The sequence below is a fragment of the Microcaecilia unicolor genome, chromosome 2 (assembly GCF_901765095.1).
Source record: "Microcaecilia unicolor chromosome 2, aMicUni1.1, whole genome shotgun sequence".
Taxonomy (NCBI): Eukaryota; Metazoa; Chordata; class Amphibia; order Gymnophiona; family Siphonopidae; genus Microcaecilia; species Microcaecilia unicolor.
In genome coordinates this window covers 326724645-326747772 of record NC_044032.1, presented here as the reverse complement: position 1 = coordinate 326747772, position 23128 = coordinate 326724645, and the positions used below count along the sequence as shown (strand labels likewise).

The window sequence follows — 23128 nt, the reverse complement described above, 5'->3', positions numbered from 1 at the left end:
CTATTTTGTACAGTCCATCAACTCTAAGTTCTAATCAGGGAGTCAGAGGCCTCTCTCCCCCCCCCCCCCCCCCCCCCCCACGATGATTCCTCCAAGACAGGGCACAACATTTATATATGTTTTTTCAGCCGGCAGGGTTCAGTGTATTTTAAAAGGCTGATTGTCACCAGCTACCTTTATCCCTCGATATTCACTGCCGGGCCATGTCCGGACACTGGCACTGAATATTGAGGTTGGAGGCCCTACTGATCCATGAATTCTATTGGAAGGGCCAGAGAACCTCCTTCTGACTGTCATGTGATCTCCCAGTTCTAGCTGTTTCTCTGGGAATTTATCTTGTGGTTCACACAGCTGGTGAGCTCTATTTTCCCTTGCAGGACTGAAGCTAATTCTTTGGTTTTGGTCCCCACCTTCACCTTCCTCCTAGGCCAGAGGTTTCTTATGGGATAGGACATAGACCCCATCAAAGGAGAATAGAACCTTTATAAACAAGAACTGGAAACCCTGATCTATGAGTTCTGGTGAGGAAATCAGGAAAAAAGTCTAGTGAAGGTCCAAAAGAAAAAGGAAATGTGCAAGGAAAGGGACTGGACTGGGATATTTCTGTTGTTGATAAGCTACCAAAGAATGAGGAAGTGAATTGTTGATTGGGTTACAGAAATAATAGGGTAGCATACAGTACTTGTGTTGTGGGTGATAAAGGCTTGGCAAAAAGATGGGTCCCTGTCATAGACTGTGGGCCAATTTACGTAAAAGGGCTTAGCCATGTCTAAGAGGGGGGTGTGGTATGTGACAGAGGCTTAGGGTGCATAGATCATAAGTAGATAAGCATCGCCATGCTGGGACAGACCAAGGGTCCATCAAGCCCAGCACCCTGTCACCGACAGCAGACAAAAGAACAAGCAATTTGTCCCGCCCATCCTTGAAATATTGTATTATTCCCTCGTCCATTCAATAACATTCTATGGCTTTTTCCTCCAGGAAGCCATCCAACCCTTTTTTGAAGTCCGCTAAGTTAACCGCCTTAACCACCTTTTCCGGCAGCGAATTCCAGAGTTTAACTACGCGTTGAGTGAAGAAAAATTTCCTCCGATTCGTTTTAAATTTACCACACTGCAGCTTCATCGCATGCCCCCTTGTCCTAGTATTTTTGGAAAACGTAAACAGGCGCTCCACATCGACCCGTTCCACTCATTTTCTTATAGACCTCTATCATATCTCCCATCAGCCACCTTTTCTCCAAGCTGAAGAGCCCCAGCCTCTTCAGCCTATCCTGATAGAGAAGTCGTCCCATCCCCTGTATCATCTTTGTCGCCCTTCTCTGCACCTTTTCCAATTCCACTATGTCTTTTTTGAGGTGTGGCGACCAGAATTGAACACAATACTCAAGGTGCAGTCGCACCATGGAGCGATACAGTGGCAGAATAATATCCTTATTTTTGTTTTCAATCCTTTCCTAATGATACCCAACATTCTATTTGCTTTCCTAGCCACAGCAGCACATTGAGCAGAAGTTTTCAACGTATCATCAACGATGATACCTAGATCCCTTTCTCGGTCCGTGACTCCCAATGCTGATCCTTGCATGACGTAGTTATAGTTTGAGTTCCTCTTTCCCACATGCATCACTTTGCACTTGTTCACATTAAATGTCATCTGCTATTTAGATGCCCTGTCTCTCAGTCTCGTAAGGTCCTCTTGTAGTTTTTCACAATCTTCCCGCGATTTGACTACTTTGAATAACTTTGTGTTATCAGCAAATTTGATTATCTCAGCGGGACTTTGTTCCAAGTCAGGGATGTGAAAGTCCCGTTGAATCCGTCAAATGGTTCCTCCTGATGAAGGAAAGTTTCATAATGCGGTCACGCATTGAGGACCTGGATGAGATAAAGGCAGTAAGCTGAGGTTATCGGAGATGCACAAGGTTTCTTGGTAGCCATTCCCTGGCCGCACAGCTCTCCCTGAAACAAGCCTCTTTGAGCAGAGAGAAAAGCTCGCATCATATACTTTTTGCATTGGATAATAACACTGAACAAATGGAGGCAAGGGAAGCCTATGACAACTTGAGGAGAAGAAAGAAATTTCTTAATGTTTGGACTCTTTATTTGCAAAATATATCTCATAAAGCCAGAAGTGCTGTACTTAATAGGCTAGGACCGATATAATGAAGTTATAAGCCCTCGTGTAAGCGACTAAGAATTGGATAAGATTTGACGAGAGTGTCAATATGAAGTATGAAGCTCAAATTCAGAGGTTGTTGTTTTTTCATTTTCCTGGGGGGGGGGGGGAAGGGGGCGGGGGCAAATGTTAAAAAAGCGATGGGATAGACATGTTGTAAGATATGTTGCTGTTATAGAAATATCAGTAAGGATATAAATTGTAAGTATCTAATATGTTTGAATTGAAATATGTCCATCAATAAAAACCGTTTATACATAACACTGAACAAATATTGGCATAACACAATCAGTGGATTGACGAATATGACTGAGACATTTGATTGAATTTCAAAATTTCAACCATGCGAAAGTGATGGTGGTAAAGAACTGAAATTTAAGTTCTCTATTTGTAAACTGTGCTATGTTCATATTGATTTAGTATTGCGATAAGAATGGTATGGGAAACAAAAGGATGTAGGAGTTAGAGCGAATGGGCAAGTGAATGTGAGTTCTGAGTATAGATTCATGTTATGGGCACATGTCGGTCAATTATTAAATGTTTATCATATATTAATGTTCTAAGGAGTGCTTTATTTGAAATAATTATTAAGTATAGAAGCCAGAAGGGAGCCAGGTTGGATCAGGTGAAGGACCCAGGTCAAAGAGGACCCTACATAGCTTGCCCCCACCTAGAAAAACTCATGGGCTGAGATTGCCCATGGCAGTGGACCCTAAGTTACGTGATCCAAATTCCATAGAAATGAGACCCAGCTCAGAAGTCCCATCAAAAGGATGCTGTAGCGTATACTAGTCACAGTAAGCTTGAGGTGAACAGAGTTTTGTTCTGCTGTGTTTTGGTATTTGTTAGAGGCTGAAGATATTCTCATTAGGGGAGATGTATTTTGCTTGAATATGAAGTATGGACTGGGAGAAAAGAAAGGCAGAGAGAGGGTTACTGAGCCTTAATTTAACCCAACTGTGCAAGTGGATAGATAAGGTTAGAGAAGAAACCTGCAGTGTGAGGGTTTTTTGGTTTGTTTTGGTTTGTTTTTTATCAGTTCTCCAGACCAAAGGAGGGGAACAATTTGCAGGATTTGCAACCAAAGCCTATATCTAAGAGGGCTGGAGAGCATTAAGAATCTAGATCAAGGATTTATCTGTACATGTTTAAGATCAATTGCCAGCATTTGATGTATTTTAGCCTGTGAACCACCTGGATCTGCCATTTAGGTAAGGTGGTATAGAAAGTTACATTACATTATATTTCAAACTTATATCCCACTTTAACCTCACAGTTCTAAGCAGATTACAGGAGTCATGAGCCCAGAACAGTCTCTGGGAATTACATAAAATCTAAATAAATACAAATACAACCTAAAATATTAGTTTTCTTGTAAAACACATCTTTTAAATAAACATGTTTTAACCTTCATTCTAAATGTGAAGTACTACTGAGAGATAAAACAGCAAAATTCTTCCAGACCCTTGCTGCTTGAAAAGCCAGTAATTTTTCAAAGATCTTTAAACACTTTTTTCCCTTAACTGAGGGAAAATCAAATATCTTCAAAATACCAAGCCTTCTAACCCTAGAATTAACATAAAAACAAAATAAACACGAACTTCCCAGCATTTTTTTCTACAGTGTGTGCAAGCTTTGTGAGAAGAGGAAATGCTGAATTGGAAAATAGAGAAGATTTAGTGAATGAAGAATAACTATCATAAACTGACGTTCTGATCTGGGTTAATGGTTTATAATAAAATAGATGCATGAGGAATGGCATATCTCAGGCTGCTTTATTGACGATGAACCATCCAGACTGGGAGCCTGTTATTAAGAAACCAGTAGCACAGATATTTTCAACCCAGTCCTCGGGGCACACCCAACCAATCGGGGTTTTCAGAATAGGATATCCTGAAAACCCCAACCTGTGTGTGCCCCAAGGACTGGGTTGAAAACCTCTGCAGTAGCATCTCCAGAGTTCCTGGGCAACTGTCTTCCCATCTGAGAGTCTTTAAGTGAATCCACCTCTAGCTAGTCTAGGCCTCCTCTTCCTCACTACTGGACCAGCATGCAGAATCTTGATGGCATTCCATCACCAGGGGGTGACAATAGTTAAAGCAGTCAGCAGTCTATACCTATATTCAGCACTGCTGGTCATCAGAATAGCAGCACTGAAAATATATGTTCTTATAAACACTTGGCCATCATTTAAATAACCCCACTGTCAGCTTCAGCTCAATATTCACCAAAACGTTGATTAAATACATCAAAGAGTATGATAGACATCTGTTGTTTATATGACTGAATGGTAATGAGTGATGTAAATTAATAGACATGAGCATTGGCATCTGAAGACGCGAGGCCTGTGAGATGAACACTAACAATTTTATATCGGAAAAATGAAGAAAATATAATAACAAGCATGTAAATAAATGGTTTGTAATTGACTTGGGTATTTCATTGTCACAGGAGCAATCAAGATTAAATAGTATAGTATGCCAGACATTTGCCTTCTGTTACTTGTGGTCTGTCGGTGGTAATTTAACTGAGAATTACTGGGATGCTTTTGATACATACGTCAGACAACAGTTTGAAGATAATCCAGAAGCCAAGGTAAGAACAGCTTCTGTTTTAAAGTTTTAATTGATAAATATACATTGAGGCATAGTGAGAGGGTGAAATTGTAGAAAAATGCTGTCACTTGCTTTCAGTGAAATACAGGCCAAGGGCTCAGGCCTAGAGCTCAGAGCTAGGCCTCTAAGAATCAAAGATCACCTCTGACACAGATACATTTCACTGCAGCAAATGCTGAAATGAGGTAATTGAGAACAGACAGAAGGAGAGGGAACCTGCTCTGTAAATAACAGTTGCACTGGCACTAGCAAGAAAGTTACAAGCAAGGATGTTTTGGCTAGTGGAAGATAGTAGTGGGTCAGATGCAAGTAGGGCACAGCCGGGGGGGGGGGGGGGGGGGCTGAAGGGAACGAAATGACATGTGAAGTCATTAATTAACAGATGTTGAAATGAACATCATTTGTTGATACTTAGAGCTTGGAAACATATGAAGTCATTGTTATCACCCGATAATGGGCAAAGACTGCTGGTGAGAAAAGTGAGGGTCCATAGGAATGAATGGTACAAGAAAGGTATAAAAAGGGCAGTCTGCTAGGGTATCGGAGCAGAAGGCTAAAGAGAGAAGACAGAATGCACCTGCTGTGTGTCGCGAAGCGCTGTTCCACCATGTTCCAGATATGAATACCTAATTGCCTGTACTGCCTTTGGTGAGATGCTAATAAACTATCTTCTTGTATTCCAGTGTGTCCTTCTGATTATGGAGCTTTTTAGTATTCAGACTTTGTAAAACGGTCTGAGAAGATACGAGGTCAGACTAATTAATCATGTAGTGGGAACACACAATTATTTACAAGATGGGCCAAAATCCCTAGGCAACAGTTTGATTGGGGATGCCAGGTTGCCAGAGCAAACCTGTCATTGCAGCAGTAAAACAGGATGTGCTCAAGAACTTTGAGCCCATGTGCATGCTCAGTGTTCCTCTATAGCAGCAGACCGGTGTAAAGTAGGGAGAACATTCCTGGGCTCAGATGCCCTATGTGCTTCCTATTTTATTGCTGCAGCCTGCAAATTAAGGTGATGACTGAGGAGTGGAAAGAAACAGGAGATGAGGAGATGCTGGGGGAGAAAGAAAAGGAGGTAAAGAGAGGAGATGATGCTATTGGAGGAAGATAGAGAATGGAGAAGCTGGGAAGTGGGAGGATAGAGAAGAGTTAGTGGATGAAGAATAGGCTAGGGAAGGAGAGAAGGATGGGGGAATGAACAGGATGAAGACAATGGATGAAAGTAGGAGAATGGGTGGAAAGGTTTTGACCGAAAGAAATAGAAAGCTAGTAGATAAAAATGAGGGAGATTGAGGACTGGATGGTAAGAAGGAGGGATGGAATATGAGTGGCTAGAAAAACAGAAAAATAAATGAAAGAAATCTTACAAGGAAAGATAAACGTCAAACAGGAATGTAGGGCAGAAACTGAAGAAGGCAAGCAGAAAAAGAAGAAATGGCAGATGGACAAGAGTCTTTGGAATGAAAAATTATAAAAAACATAGACTGGGGATCAACATGATTAGCAAAATGTGTGGGTCAATATTCAAAGCGATTTAACCATCTAAAAATGGCTCCTGACCAGTTAAATCATTTTCAGTGGCTCTTAACTAGCTATTGCAGCTGAAAATGACTAATTAGCACCTATCTCAAAACTGGCTATTTTGGGGGCGTTCTGGGGGTGGAGTCAGCACTTGGCTGGTTAAGTACTGATATTCAGCACTTAGCCAGCCAAGGTAACTGCATAAATAGAACCATATAAAAGTCAGTCCTATCTTTATGTAGGGCCCATAGCCAGTTAAGTGCTGAATATCACACTTAACTGGGTATGTTTTAGCTAGCCCCATAAACCTGGAAATTCAGGGGGGGTCTTTTAATAGGGTTACCATATGGTTCAAGAAAATGGAGGATAGAATGAGCCAGTTCAGTTTTTACTTCCATTGAAAGTAATGGAAATCAAACCTGGACTGGCTCAATATGTCCTCCTTTATCTGGAGTCATATGGTAACCCTATTTACAAAGGTGCGGTAGCCTTTTTAGCTTGCACTAATGATTAGCGCACGCTAAACACTAGAGACGTCTATAGGACTGTATGGGTGTCTATTATTTTGAACACTTATTTTTAGTGCTTGCTAAAAATGCTAGCGCACCTTTATAAATTACCCATTCAGTGCTGAAGCCGGGTACATGGCCTGGCATTGAATTTTTGGGTATAATGTTAGTGATCGTCAGCAAAATGATGAGCATTGCCGACTGAATATTGACCCCAAAATGCACAGATAACAAGGGTAGTCCAATAAAAAAGGCAACATTTTACCTTTTTTGTTTTATTTTATTTCTGTTTATTAATTTTGAATTTATTAATACCTTAGCTTTGGGAAATGTGAATTTTTGATGTCTTGAAATTTTGCTCAGTACAAGAAGAAATGTAATTTTGTTTCTTTTTTTCATTTTTGCACTATTGGGGCAAATCTATAAAGGCCATCCAAATTTGGATGCCAAAATGCTAGAACCTGAGTTTGAATTCTATAACGGTTTCTGGGCACCTAGATTCTATTATAGAATACAACATCCTATATAATAAAATGCACCTCCAACATTCTGAAGCTGACTGCATGGCTGAGGCATTCCTGCTCTCTGTATCCATCTCCTGAATTGACATCACGTACTTCCGGGTTCGTCACGAGCAGAAGTGACCAACCACACGAGGTTTCTCAGCTTCAGAATGTTGGAGGTGCATTCTATTAGATAGGATTGGTCAGTTCCTTGAAGCACAGCCAGAGCTCAGCGTCCTGCACAGTAACGCTCAGACACCAGAGAGAGAGGGGGGGGCCTGACACCAGATAGGGGGGGGAGGCATCTCCCACACATACACACTCTCTCTCTCTCTCTCTCTCTCTCTCTCTCTCTCTCTCTCTCACAGTCAATGTCTTTCTCTCTCTCACTCTCACACACTCTATGTCTCACACTGTATCAGATTCACTCTATGTGTCACACAGTCACTCACACACTCTCTTGGTCTCATACACTCAGTCTCACAGAGAGTCTGTGTCTCACACACACTCTCTCGCACACACTATCTGTGTGAAACACTCTCTCTCACAATGTGTCTCACATACGCACTTGCACACACTCTCATTCTCACACACACACTCTCTCACAGACACACTCGCACCCAGACTCACTCACTCTCTCTCACATTCACTCTGTCTCTCTCACACACAGTCACTCTCACATACACTCTCTCAAACATACACACTCCGAGGAAAACCTTGCTAGCGCCCGTTTCATTTGTGTCAGAAATGGGCCTTTCCATATCATCAAGCTGATCAATCCATAGACTGGTGGGTTGTGTCCATCTACCAGCAGGTGGAGATAGAGAGCAAACTTTTGCCTCCCTATATGTGGTCATGTGCTGCCGGAAACTCCTCAGTATGTTCTCTATCTCAGCAGGTGGTGGTCACACACAGCAGCAGCTCTGGCTAGGCCTCCAAGCCTAATTCTTAGGTTTTGTTGAGTGCCTGGGGTTGAGGGCTCTTTTGAGCAAGTGCAAACCTGGTGGTGCCAGGTCCCTCCTTTTCTCCCCCCTCCCGCTGGCTCCGTTAAAAAAAAAAAAAAATTTTGAACGTCCTTAAAGGCGTTTATTTCGACGTTTATTTAAACGTTTATTGCAGCTACTCACTGGGACACCAGGTCGTTACAGCTCGGAGCGGCAAGCAGGTAATTTTTACCTTTTTATAGCGGGCAGGGGGTTCCCCGATTCTTCTCCTCGTGGCATATGGCGTCGGAGGGCGAGGGCGCAAAGAGTCGCTCCCCGGATCGCTTGAGCGCTTCTAGAGGGGATGCGGGGGTCTTAAAGCCTGATTCGCCCTTGTTGGGTGACAGTTTCGTGACCGATGAATGTCCCGGTCCTTCCTCCGGCGTGGCGGTTTTTCCCGCCATAAACGCCCATCCCCCGCTCCTCGCCTCCGCCATCTTGGCCGGCCACGCGGCTCGGACGGCTTCTTCTTGGGCCGCCCTTGAGGTTGGAGACATTAATGCCATGAACGCCCTTAATTTGGGCGACGGCACAAAAGCGGCTAAAGTTAAGCGCCGTTCTTCCCGCGCGGCTCCTTCGCGGAGTGTCGCGCCGGACGCCATTTTGGATGCGCAGCATGTCTCTCCCCCGCTCTTGCGAGCGCCGGTTGAGGGTGCGTCTAGGGCTGTAGCCCAGGCTGCGGAAGTGCACAGTCTGGGGGGTTTCTCCCCCGAGTTTGTTTTGCTGCTGCATCAGGCCTTCCTTATGCAAAACGCTGCCCCTGCTCCCTCGTCTGGTAAAGAGGTTGAGGTTCCCAGAGGTAAACGCCCTCGGGTTGATTCCCAGGCCTTGGAGGACTTTGTCTCCTCCGATGTAGATGAGGGCAGCGTATCTGAGTTCTCCCAACGGTCCTTTGCGGATTCCTTGGAGGAGACGGATCCCCGCTCGGATGGAGCGGATGACCCCTCTGCAGCGCGGCTTTTTAGCTCAGAGGATTTGCCCAACCTGTTGATACAGGCCATGGACACTTTGAAGATTTCCTCTCCGGAGGACGTCTCTCCCTCAGCCCCTGTTGGCTCTGCCATTATGCTGGGGACGAAGCGCCCGCCTAGAACCTTCCACGTGCATGATGCAATGCACACCTTAATTTCGGCTCAATGGGATGTCCCTGAAGCGAGCCTTAAAGTGGCTAGGGCTATGTCCCGCCTCTATCCTTTGACTGAAAGTGAACGTGAGGCCTATCTGTGGCCTACCGTGGATTCTTTAATCACTGCGGTGACTAAGAAAACGGCGTTGCCGGTGGAAGGTGGCACGGCCCTAAAGGACGCCCAAGACAGAAGATTGGAGGCGGCCTTAAGGTCGTCCTTTGAGGCGGCTGCTTTAAGTTTGCAGGCCTCAGTTTGCGGCTCCTATGTGGCCAGGGCGTACCTGACTATGGTGCAGCGGGCTTCCCCCTCGGATCATTCCTTGAGGGCTGATTGGCCGGCCCTGGAATCGGGCTTAGCCTATTTGGCAGACTTGCTGTATGATGTCTTGAGGGCCTCAGCTAAAGGCATGGCTCAGACAATCTCTGCGCGGCGGTGGCTTTGGCTGAAACATTGGTCTGCTGACCACGCCTCTAAATCCCGCCTGGCTAGATTGCCTTTTAAAGGCAAGCTGCTCTTTGGGGTCGAGCTGGACAAAATCGTGACCGATCTCGGCACGTCTAAGGGCAAGAAGTTACCAGAGGTCAGGGCTCGGGCTAGTACTCGTCCCGGTACCTCCAGAGGACGGTTTCAGGAAGCCCGTCGGTACCGCCCGGGCAGGTCGGGTTCCTCTGCCCCCTCTTCCTTTAAGAGGAATTTCTCCCCCAAGCAGCATTCCTTTCGCAGAGACCGCCGTCCCGGAGGTGCTCCCTCCGGTCCTCCCCCAGGGTCTCGTACCCAATGACGGGGCCTTGGTCCACGCCCCAGTGCAGATTGGAGGACGGCTGTCCTCGTTTCTGGGCGAGTGGACCACAATAACTTCAGACGCTTGGGTGCTGGAAGTCATCAGAGATGGCTACAAGCTAGAGTTCTGCCGACCCTTAAGAGACGGGTTTGTACTCTCTCCCTGCAAGTCTCCGGTCAAAGCTGTGGCAGTGCAGCAGACTTTGGACAATCTGATCCGCCTGGGTGCGGTCGTTCCGGTGCCAGAAAGTCAGCTTGGCAAGGGGCGTTACTCCATTTACTTTGTGGTACCAAAGAAAGGAGGTTCTGTCCGGCCTATCCTCGACCTCAAAGGGGTCAATCGGGCCTTGAAAGTGCGGCACTTTCGCATGGAGACTCTCCGCTCTGTTATAGCGGCAGTGAAGGCAGGGGAGTACCTGGCATCCTTGGACATCAAGGAAGCGTACTTGCATATTCCCATCTGGCCTCATCAACGCTTTCTGCGTTTTGCAGTCCTGGGCCGACACTTCCAGTTCAGAGCCCTCCCGTTCGGGTTGGCTACTGCTCCGCGGACCTTCTCCAAAGTAATGGTGGTCATCGCGGCCTTCCTGAGGAAGGAAGGAGTACAAGTCCATCCTTATCTGGACGACTGGTTGATCCGAGCCCCCTCTTATGCAGAGTGCGGCAAAGCTGTGGACCGGGTAGTTGCTCTTTTGAGCTCCCTGGGATGGATCATCAACTGGGAGAAAAGCCAGCTGCGCCCGACTCAGTCCCTGGAGTATCTGGGAGTTCGATTCGACACCCAAGTGGGCAGAGTGTTCCTGCCAGACAATCGGATTGTCAAGCTTCAGGCTCAGGTGGACTAGTTCCTAGTAGCCTCTCCTCTTCGGGCTTGGGACTATGTGCAGCTGTTGGGCTCTATGACGGCCACGATGGAAGTAGTGCCCTGGGCCAGGGCTCATATGAGACCACTACAACAATCTCTGCTGCAGCGCTGGACTCCGATGTCGGAGGATTATGCTGTGCGCCTTCCCTTGGACCCAGCAGTGCGCAAGGCGCTGAGCTGGTGGATGCAGACAGACAAGTTGTCTGCGGGAATGCCTCTGGTGACCCCGGAGTGGATTGTCGTCACGACGGACGCCTCTTTGTCGGGCTGGGGAGCCCACTGCTTGGGAAGGACAGCGCAGGGGCTCTGGTCTCCTGCAGAGGCAAAGTGGTCTATCAACCTCCTGGAACTCAGAGCCATTCGGTTGGCGCTTTTGGAGTTCATCCCGGTACTGGTGTTGAAGCCGGTACGGGTCCTGTCGGACAATGCCACGGCTGTGGCCTATGTCAACCGCCAGGGAGGTACCAAGAGCGCCCCTCTAGCCAAGGAGGCTATGAATCTATGCCAGTGGGCAGAAGCGAACCTGGAGCAGCTGTCAGCGGCCCACATTGCCGGAGTCATGAATGTCAAGGCGGACTTTCTCAGTCGCCATACCTTGGAGCCCGGAGAGTGGCAGCTATCTGCTCAGGCGTTCTTGGACATCACGAAGCGCTGGGGCCAGCCGAGCCTAGATCTGATGGTGTCATCGGCCAATTGCCAAGTGCCGCGCTTTTTCAGCAGAGGACGGGACCCTCGATCCCTGGGAGTAGATGCTCTTCTCCAACAGTGGCCGACTCAAGAGCTTCTCTATGTGTTCCCGCCCTGGCCCATGTTGGGCAGGGTGCTAGACCGGGTGGCAAAGCATCCCGGCAGGGTAATCCTGGTGGGTCCGGATTGGCCCAGACGTCCCTGGTATGCGGAGTTGATCAGGCTCTCAGTCGACGATCCTCTGCGGCTGCCAGTGGAGCAGGGCCTGTTACATCAGGGTCCCGTGGTGATGGAGGATCCCTCCCCCTTTGGTCTTACGGCCTGGCTATTGAGCGGCAGCGTCTGACAAAGAAGGGCTTCTCAGACAAGGTCATCGCCACTATGCTGAGAGCGAGGAAGCGCTCTACTTCTACTGCTTACGCCAGGGTTTGGCGTATATTTGCAGCGTGGTGTGAAGCAGGCTCACTTTCTCCCTTCACTGCTCCAATTTCTTCAGTGTTGGCGTTCCTGCAAGAAGGTCTGGAGAAAGGCCTGTCGCTCAGTTCCCTTAAAGTCCAGGTAGCGGCTCTGGCTTGCTTCAGGGGCCACCTGAAGGGTGCTTCCCTGGCTTCGCAGCCAGATGTGGTGCGCTTTCTCAAGGGAGTTAATCACCTGCGCCCTCCTCTGCACTCAGTGGTGCCTGCGTGGAATCTCAACCTGGTGCTAAGAGCATTGCAGAAGCCGCCTTTTGAACCCTTGTCGAGGGCATCTCTGAAAGACCTGACGTTGAAAGCAGTCTTTTTGGTGGCTATCACTTCAGCCAGAAGAGTTTCCGAGCTCCAGGCGCTCTCATGTCGAGAGCCCTTTCTGCAGTTCACTGAGGCAGGAGTGACTATTCGCACAGTGCCTTCCTTCCTGCCCAAGATTGTTTCTCGCTTCCATGTGAATCAGCGGCTCTGTCTCCCTTCCTTTCGTAGGGAGGACTACCCAGAGGAGTACTCTGCTCTTAAATATCTGGATGTGAGACGAGTCATCATCAGATACTTGGAAGTGACCAATGAGTTCCGGAAATCGGATCATCTGTTTGTCCTGTTTGCAGGTCCTCGTAAGGGTCTGCAGGCTGCTAAGCCTACAGTGGCAAGATGGGTCAAGGAAGCCATTGCAGCGGCTTATGTGGCCGCGGGGAAGGTGCCGCCTATCCAGCTGAAAGCTCACTCCACTAGAGCTCAGGCGGCCTCGATGGCAGAGGCCGGGTCCGTCTCCTTGGAAGAGATATGCAAGGCGGCAACTTGGGCTTCGGCTCATACATTCTCCAAGCATTACCGCTTGACTGTGGCTGCACGGGCGGAGGCCTAGTTTGGAGCTTCAGTGTTGAGGTCAGGGATTTCAATGTCCCGCCCTGGGTGAGTACTGCTTCGGTACATCCCACCAGTCTATGGATTGATCAGCTTGATGATATGGAAGGTAAAATTATGTATCATACCTGATAATTTTCTTTCCATTAATCATAGCTGATCAATCCATAGCCCCTCCCAGATATATGTACTGTTTTTATTCTGGTTGCATTTCAGGTTCAAGTTTAGTCTTCAGTTACTTCAGAAAGACTTCGTGTTCAAGTTTTTTCACTTGGATTCTTCAAGAGTTGAGACGAGTTTGTGTTACAGTGAGCTGCTGCATTCCTCTCCCCTCCGTTTTACGGGGCTGGATTGAGATTTAAATTCTGCCGGCACTCCCTCCCGCTTCGTGCGGCTGTAGGGCAGCTTTGTACCCCTCCCGCTTCGGCGGTGTTAGGGTCAGTCAGCTCCTCCCGCGGTTGCGGTTGCAGGATAAGCCAGATCCCCCCGCATCGGCGGGTGTGGTGTCCCTCCCCCGCTCCGCGGGGATGAGCTGGACGGATTCCCCTCCCCCACTTGTGTGGGGATGAGCTGGGTTAATTCCCCTCCCCCGTTTCGGCGGTGGTGAGCTGGGCAGAGTGTCCCTTCGTGGGTGTAATTCTCTAAGTGCTGAGTCCTGCGGATGGAGCTTTGATATCGACATACTGAGGAGTTTCCGGCAGCACATGACCACATATAGGGAGGCAAAAGTTTGCTCTCTATCTCCACCTGCTGGTAGATGGACACAACCCACCAGTCTATGGATTGATCAGCTATGATTAATGGAAAGAAAATTATCAGGTATGATACATAATTTTACCTTTTTACTAGTATGTCATAGGAGCATAAGAATAGCCATCCTAGGTCACAAAGAAGCGCCATAAATGACCATCAGGCTAATTTTCGAAAGAGAAGGACGGCCATCTTTCGACAGAAATCGGAAGATGGGCGTCCTTCTCATAGGGTCATCCAAATCGGTATAATCGAAAGCCGATTTTGGGTGTCCCCAACTGCTTTCTGTCGCAGGGACGGCCAAAGTTCAAGGGTGCGTACCGGAGGTGTAGCGAAGGCGGGACTTGGACTAGCCTAACACATGGACATCCTCAACCTATAATGGAAAAAAAAGGGCGTCCCTGACAAGCACTTGGATGCCTTTACCTGGTCCTGGTTTTCTTATGACCAAGCCTCAAAAAGGTGCCCAAACTGACCAGATGACCACTGGAGAGAATCGGGGATGACCTCCCCTTACTCCCCCAGTAGTCATTAACCCCCTCCTACCTTCAAAAATATATTTCAAAATATGTTTTGCCAGCCTCAGATGTCATACTCAGGTCTGTGACAGCAGTATGCAGGTCCTTGGAGCAGTTTTAGTGGGTGCAGTGCACTTCAGGCAGGCGGACCCAGGCCCATCCCCCCTACCTGTTACATTTGTGGAGGAAACAGCAAGCCCTCCAAAACCCACCACAAACCCACTGTACCCACATCTAGGTGCCCCTTCACCCCTTAAGGGCTATGGTAGTGGTGTACAGTTGTGGGTAGTGGGTTTTGGGGGGGGGGGGGGTGGGGGGCTCAGCACGCAAGGTAAGGAGCTATGTTCCTGGGAGCAATTTATGACGTCCACTGCAGTGCCCCCTAGGGTGCCTGGTTGGTATCCTGGCATGTCAGGGGGACCAGTGCACTAGAAATGCTGCCTCCTCCCATGACCAAATGGCTTGCATTTGGTCGTTTCTGAGATGGGCGTCCTTGGTTTCGATTTTTGCGGAAAATCAGAAATGACCAAGTCTAAGGATGACCATCTCTAAGGACAACCAAAATTTCAAGATTTGGGCGTCCCCGACCGTGTTATCGAAACGAAAGATGGACGTCCATCTTTTTCGATAATACGGGATGTTTTGCGAGGACGTCCTCAACAAAATTTGGGCGTCCCTTTCGATTATGCCCCTCCATATAGCCTCAGATGTAATAGTCAGTCCTATTAGAGCAACAAACAGGTCCTTGGAGTAGCCTAGTGGTTGCTGCAGTGCACTGTGGAGAAGGGAACCCAGGCCAATAATCCACACTACTGTTACACATGTGGTGGAAAGTGTGAGCCATCCAAATCCATCAAATACCTACTATAGATTATAGCTCTGGTCCTGGGTACATAAAACAGTCACTGCACATTCATGCTGTTCTCACTCCACTCACGTGTGTAATCAGTCTCCAGTCCAGCTGGGAGTTTGGGAGACACTTTACCAGGCAGGATTCCGCCCTGCTGTTCAGTCCAGGAATCACTCTGCACCTCAGGAGGTTTGATTAACAAGCTTAACTTTTACTGAACTTGACTGCAACAGGCAATTAGCCACTTGAACTTTCCTTCAGTACAATCCAAACGTTTCCAACTTGCAAACAGTTTTAGTGCTGAGACTACTGATGTCTAGGGGACCTCATGGACCCCAGCCATTTCTCACAGGTATATTATACAGGGTATTCTTAAATCAGGCTATTTATAGAGGAGTATCTGAACTGCAGCGGTAGGGGGGACCAGAGCCAGAGCGAGGGGGCACATTATAGTCCCTCCCCCGCCATCACCGACCCCCCGCCGCCGTCACCTACCTTTGCTGGCGGGGGACCCCAACCCCCGCCAGCCGAGGTCCGCTTCCTCCTGCCGCTGCCTTTAAAAATATTCCTTCAGCTGGCGGGGGACCCCAACCCCCGCCAGCCGAGCCGAGGTCTTTGAAGTTCTTCTTCGTCCTCGTGCTGTTCAACTGCTGAATCCAGTTTTGGAGTCTGACGTCGCAGCACGTTGTACGTGCAGGACGTCAGACGCACAGACTCTGTTTCTGTGAGTCTGACGTCCTGCACGTACAACGTGCTGCGACGTCAGACTACGAAACTGGATGTAGCTTTGAACAGCACGAGGACGAAGAAGAACTTCAAAGACCTAGCCTCGGCTGGCAGGGGTTGGGGTCCCCCGCCAGCAAAGGTAGGTGACAGCGACAGCGGGGGAGGGTTGACGGCGGTAGGGGTCCAGGGTGAAATCTGCGGGGGCCCAGGCCCCTGTGGCCCCACGCAGATACGCCCCTGTTTACACATAGACAAATATTTTTATTTATTTGTGGCATTTATACCCCGCTCTTTCCCGCTCGATAGCAGGTTCAGTGCAGCTTACATGTATGGTACAAATTATAACAGAGATAATACAAAGTATGGGACAAAGTATCGCATAGATGACAAAGTTACATAGAGTAGACAAAAGTAATAGGTGTGGGGAGAGAACTGGAGTGTGGGTGATGCTAGTGGTGTGAATTAGGATCAGGGTTTAGGATTGGTCATTTGGGTAGGCTTGTTTGAAGAGGTATTCCTGCCTACACCTATCCTGGTATCCAGGTGTCTGTTTATATGGGCTATATTACTCCTACTAAGAATCTCAAGGCTGTTCTCCTTCCACAAGTGCACTTCGCTGGGGCACATCCCAGCCCTAAACAGATGCTTTTCTGCTCTAAGTCCCGTTGCTGGACAGGACTCTCCAATCTCACCAGAACTCTTACTCCTTCTCCAGTTATTGTGAGAATGGCAATAACTGCTCTTTAATTTCTGCCCAGTGGTAAATGGTGTTCTAGGATTCTCCTTCTTCTTCCTGGTCACTTAGCAGGGGCTTGCAGGAAACCAGAGATCACTAGGTACCCTTAGAGGCAAAGCCAAGGACATCTTTCTGCTCAAAATCTCCTCTTTTATTCTCTAAACTCCTCCCAATCTGTCAGTCCACAGAACATAGGCACTATCTCTCTGCATTTTATTTACTAAACACTCTCATGGGCTGGGCAGCCTCCCACCCATGTACCTCTCAGTCACTGCTCCCAGTGACTCTCAACATGGACTCTATTCCCTAGCAATCCCTTTCTCATAGGGGATTACAGTACTGTACCCACATAAACACAAATGAATCACCAAATAAACACAAAGGAATCCTGTTTAGAAGGAATGGATCCAAAGAATCTAAGGGGAGATATGATAGAGGTATATAAAATAATGAGTGGAGTGGAACAGGTAAAGTGAATCGCTTGTTTACTCTTTCCAAAAATACTAAGACTAGGGGGCATACAATGAAGTTACAAAGTAATACATTTAAAATGAATCTGAGAAAATATTTATTCACTCAGCATGTAATTAAACTCTGGAATTCATTTACAGAGAATGTGGTAAAAGTAGTTAGCTTAGCAGGGTTTAAAAAAGGTTTGGATAACTTCCTAAAAGAAATGTCCATAAGCCATTATTAAAATGGACTTGGGAAAAAGCCACTGCATATTTCTAGGATAAGCTGTATAAAATGTATTGTACTGTTTTATGATCTTGCCAGGTACTTGTAACCTGGATTGGCCACTGTTGGAAACAGGATGCTGAGCTTGATAGACCTTCGGTCTGTCCCAGTATGGCAATACTTATGTTTTTAAGCTTAGCAGAGTTTAGAAAGCAACACTGGTAATTGGGAAACAAAGCCAGTCCTGGTTAAACTCCTACAATCTGTGCTCTGATCATGGCTGTACAGATTCAGCTTCAGAACAAAGCCCGTGCTTGGCAGGCTTCAACGATCTGTGCCCTGATTGTGGCTGACTAGATCTGGATGGGCTGGAGTGGAGCTTTTCAGGGGCTTCAACGTTAACTTCAGAAATTTTAGAACAAGGTCAGTGTTGGGCAGACTTCTACGGTTTATGCCCTGAAAATGGCAAGGACAAATCAAGACCAGGTATACATATGAAGTATCACATACCATATGCAATGAGTTTATCTTGTTGGACAGACTACATGGACAGTGCAGGTGTTTAGGGCTATTGTAGTGGTGTACAGTTGGGTAATGTAGAAGGGAGCAACAGTGAGATGTGTACCTGGGAGATTTTCTGTGAAGTTCCTTGCATTGCCCTTTAGGGTGCCCCATTGCTCTGCTGGGATGTCTGTGTGGCCAACCTACTAAGAATGCTGGCTCATCCTACATCCCAATGGCTTGATTTTGTGCGTTTTTCACTTTAACTTGTTTTTTTTTTTATCTAAAATGGACCAAAAAGTTTAATGCACAAAACACAAAAACATCTATAAAGTGGCCATTTTTGAAAAACAAATTGACGTTGTGCTGTTTCGAAAATTGCTATATTTACTATTCGAATTCTGGATGTTTTGAGACTTAGACACTATATCAAAAATACCCCTACATGTCCAATACTGTCAGAAAATCTAGATACACTACATCAACCAGCTTATTTTCAAAGGAGATCGCCGGCCATATTCCGACACAAATCGGGAGATGGCCGGCCATCTCCTGAAGCCGACCAAATCGGTATAATCGAAAGCTGATTTTGGCCGGCTCCAACTGCTTTCCGTCGCAGAGCCGGCCAGAGTTTCTGGGGGTATTTCAAAAGGTTAGCCAAGGCGGGACAGGGGCGTGCCAGGGCGTGCTTAAGAGATGGGCGCCCTCGGCCTATAATGGAAAAAAGAAAGCCGGCCTTCACGAGAATTTGGTCCACTTTATTTGGTCTCTTTTTTTTCAGGTCCAAGTCCCAAAAAAGTGCCCGAACTGACCAGATGACCACTGGAGGGAATCGGGGATGACCTCCCCTTACTCCCCCAGTGGTCACTAACCCCCTCCCCCTCAAAAACATTTTTTCCAGCCTCTATGCCAGCCTGAAATGTCATACCCAGCTCCCTGAGAGCAGTATGCAGGTCCCTGGAGCAGTTTTTCGTGGGTGCAGTGCACTTCAGGCAGGCGGACCCAGCCCATCCCCCCCACTACCTGTTACACTTGTGGTGGAGCCCTCCAACCCACATATAGGTGCCCCCATTCACCCATAAGGGCTATGGTAGTGTTGTACAGTTGTGGGTTTTGGGGGGGGATTTGGGGGGCTCAGCACCTAAGGTAAGGGAGCTATGCACCTGGGAGCTATTTTAATTTTTTTTTTAATTTTTAGAAGTGCCCCCTAGGGTGCCCGGTTGGTGTCCTGGCATGTCAGGGGGACCAGTGCACTACAAATGCTGGCTCCTCCCACGACCAAATGCCTTGTATTTGGCCGGGTTTGAGATGGCCGGCCTCGGTTTCCATTATCGGCAAAAACCGAGGCCGGCCATCTCAAACCCAGCCATCTCTGACATTTGGCTGGCCCCAACCGTATTATCGAAACAAAAGATGGCCGGCCATCTCATTCGAAAATACGGTTGGGCCCGCCCCTTCGCAGCGCCGTCCTCGGAGATGGGTGCCCTTAGAGATGGCCGCCCCCGTTCGAAAATGCCCCTCCAAGTTTCTCACCTTTATCCACATGCTAATTTCATTCCTTCAAAGAAATGAAGCACTTTGGTGAGGCAAAATTTCCTTGGCTTGAATCCTTGTTGACTCTGTCCCATTAAACCATGTTTGTCTATATGTTCAGTAATTTTATGCTTGAATATCTTTTATTGATTTTTAGAACCACATCAACAAATATAGATAATGGCTGTAAAAACAGATCAAACTGCAGTCACAAAATAGTAAACACTCAGCCAGCTACTAACATCTACATGTCTCCTTATCCCCAAACAGCCCTTCCCACCCTAAAATAAACTCTTCTTCTCCCTATGAAGAAGCAGTGCCATTGTTTCTTATCTAGTCCTGCCTAATTATGCTCTCACCTATCCACGCTTAATTATTTGTTTGTCCTTGAGATAGTCTAAATCCCTGGTTACTTACTGCACATGTATTAATTTGCTTCTTCAAGTTATTGTAATTTGTTTTATTTTGTACATTATTATTTTTTATTCGCTTTATTGTTTGTTTGTAAGCCACATTGAACTTGAGTCTATTTTGGGCTAATGTGGGGTATAAATGTCATGAATGAATAAATAAATAAATGAATATTATATCCAGATCATTTAAAATAGTAGAACACACTCATGAGGAGATAGGACATTCAGAGTTTGAGGAATCTGTGTTTCATCTTGTGGCCTCTCACATTTACTGAAAGTCTTTTCATATGCAAAATCTTGTGCATGTGGCAGCACCACTGTGTCAGTGTTGGCAGGTCCGGATGTATCCATTGAAGGAGTAGACAGTGCTTTGCAATGAGAAACGCTTTATGCAAAAATAGGCCAGAGATTTTGGTACCTTCTTTGATCATGGTCACATTATCCAGCAAAGCTGCCTGTAGGGTTGGAGTCCAAGTGCAGCCATACATACTTGCTAACTTTGCCATTCTGTTGACCAGAATCGATGGATCGGGACACAATCCCAGTTACAATTATTATATGAAGCCCCAGGAGCTCCGCACTTCACGGAAGACCCATCTGATGGTATCCCATTTTCTTGGCTTGAGAAGGATGAATATACATATGCATCAGAAATGTATAATGAATCTCCTGGAGTTGTACATTTTCAGTGATTAAAGGTGCTGATTGTAAACTAGTCAAGAATTTCTCAATATCCTGATAGCCAAAATCTGTAATCCAGCGAGAAACGGCTCAATACAATGGATGCAGTCCTAGGGGCCTCTTCAGAATTTCATAAAAGCGACCCACCAATCCCTTCACAACAGCCAATAGCAGCCAAGCATCATCAAAGGTAGATTCCTCAAAAGCAGCACAATGGTCCCGCAACAAGCAGAAGACGTGGAGGGGCATAATCGAACGAGGACGACCATCTCTAAGGGCGCCCATCTCTAAGGACATCCTGGCGAAGGGGAGGGGAAACCCATATTATTGAAACAAGATGGGCATCCATCTTTCGTTTCGATAATACGGTCGTGGACGCCCAAATCTCAACATTTAGGTCGACCTTAGAGATGGTCGTCCTTAGGTCGTCCTTAGAGATGGTTGTCCCTGGTTTTCGTCGATAATGGAAACCCAGGACGCCCATCTCAAAAACGATCAATTCCAAGGCTTTTGGTCATGAGAGGAGCCAGAATTCATAGTGCACTGGTCCTCCTGACATGCCAGGACACCAACCTGGCACCCTAGGGGGCACTGCAGTGGACTTCACAAATTGCTCCCAGGTGCATAGCTCCCTTACCTTCGGTGCTGAGCCCCCCCCCCCCCAAAAAAAAAACCCCACTCCCCACAACTGTACACCACTACCATAGCCCTTATGGGTGAAGGGGGGCACCTACATGTGGGTACAGTGGGTTTCGGGTGGGTTTTGAAGGGCTCACATTTACCAGCACAAGTGTAACAGGTAGGGGGGATGGGCCTGGGTCTGTCTTCCTGAAGTGCACTACAGTACCCACTAAAGCTGCTCCAGGGACCTGCATACTGCTGTGATGGAGATGGGTATGACATTTGAGGCTGGCAAAAAAAAAATTTAATTTCCTTTTTAGGGTGGGGGTGGGGTTAGTGACCACTGGGGAAGTAAAGGGAGGTCATCCCTGATTCCCTCCGGTGGTCATCTGGTCAGTTCGGGCACTTTTTTGAAGCTTGGTCGTGAAACAAAATGGACCAAGTCAACCAAATGCTCGTCAGGGACGCCCTTCTTTTTTCCATTATCGGCCGAGGACGCCCATCTCTTAAGCATGCCCCAGTCCTGCCTTCGCTACAGTGCCGACACGCCCCTGTGAACTTTGGTCATCCCCGTGATGGACTGCAGTTGAGGATGCCCAAAATCGGCTTTCGATTTTGCCGATTTGGGCAACCCTGAGAGAAGGACGCCCATCTCCCGATTTGTGTCGGAAGATGGGCGCCCTTCTCTTTCGAAAATGCCCCTGATAATGACTTACTTGAAGGTAAGCATACAGTCCAATGGTAGCAAAGCATAAGTAGTGTGCACAGTGTTGTAAGACAGCAACACAGGCTCATCCTCCTCCACAATCTATTGAAATTGGTCAGCCTGTGCGTACTCCACAACCAGAAGTGTGGATTCTGTTGACCCAGAGGAAAGTTTGCATTGCCTATAGTAGGGAGATACTTAGAACAGCAACTGGGAAAATGAAAGTGTCTGTGATACAAAGTCCAAGCCCAATGTAAGGATCGCACCAGTAGGTGTCAGTTCAGTCTGCAAGGCAACTGCAGGGCTCTAGCATGCAGAAGAAAGGCTAGAGAAGTCTGCGTTCAAAGTGAATTCAAATGTCACATCACAGAAAGCAGAGGTAGTAAAAATCCAGTCACGCACAAAGCACAACTGGCAAGCTATAGCTAGGCCTTAACATTGGGCAACCCCATGCCCCCCTCCCTGGAGCTGGCTGAGTGATATGTGCGGGTGCTTGCCATTCTACAGAAAGTGCTGGAGCATAGTATTCCACTGATGCAAATCCCTGTATCTTAAAATTAATGGCAGATTCTGTAACACACACATCCACTTAGGAAGGACAGTCATTTTAACAAGATGGACCCAACCCCAGAGGAAAAGTGGTAATGCAGACCAACACCTAAAAAGTGACTGCATCTATGGCAACAGGGGGGGCAATGTTACCATCATACAGGTGTGTAAGATCTCTTGGAATAATCAAACCCAAATATTTTAAGTTAGTATGCGCCCACCACAAAAGAAAATGTCCCTCCCTGCCAGTGGGTCTCCAATCTCCTCCCCAAACTCAGGGTCTCAGATTTATCCATATTGATATATATTACCCTGAAATACGGCCAAAATGTAATAACTGTGTGAGGGCTCTTGGGAGAGACATTTGGAGCTCGGTGATAGCTAACAACAAGTCATCTGTGTATAATTACAATTTTGAATCCTGCAGGTCCCACCGGTATTCCTTGGACAACCAGGTTGTCCAGCAATTTTAAGACCAGAAGCTCAATACTAAGGATGAACAAGGTGGGTGATAGGGGGCAGCCCTACTGGCTGCCACGTTGAATATCAAAAAAGGAGAAGAGAGCACACCATTAAGCAAGACCTGCGCCAAGGGGTTCATAATATAGGAGGCGGATCATGGACAGAATAGGACTAGTAAAACCAAATCACGCTAACACTTTCCAGAGATATGGCCATGAAACATGATCAAACACTTTTTTAATATCAAAATTTACCAGCAGGGCATCCAATCAGATGCTCCTGGATATGATCCGTGGCCA

General features: G+C 47.1%; 1 protein-coding gene across 1 annotated transcript in view; it reads left to right on the top strand.

The window, feature by feature from the left end:
- Positions 1-23128, top strand: part of DNAH6 (dynein axonemal heavy chain 6) — a 2906060-nt gene that overhangs the window by 1285398 nt on the left and 1597534 nt on the right. Inside the window, exon 39 of the mRNA XM_030192089.1 lies at positions 4630-4773. Within this exon, the coding sequence (XP_030047949.1) occupies positions 4630-4773 (144 nt within the window). The remainder of the gene's footprint in view (positions 1-4629; positions 4774-23128) is intronic.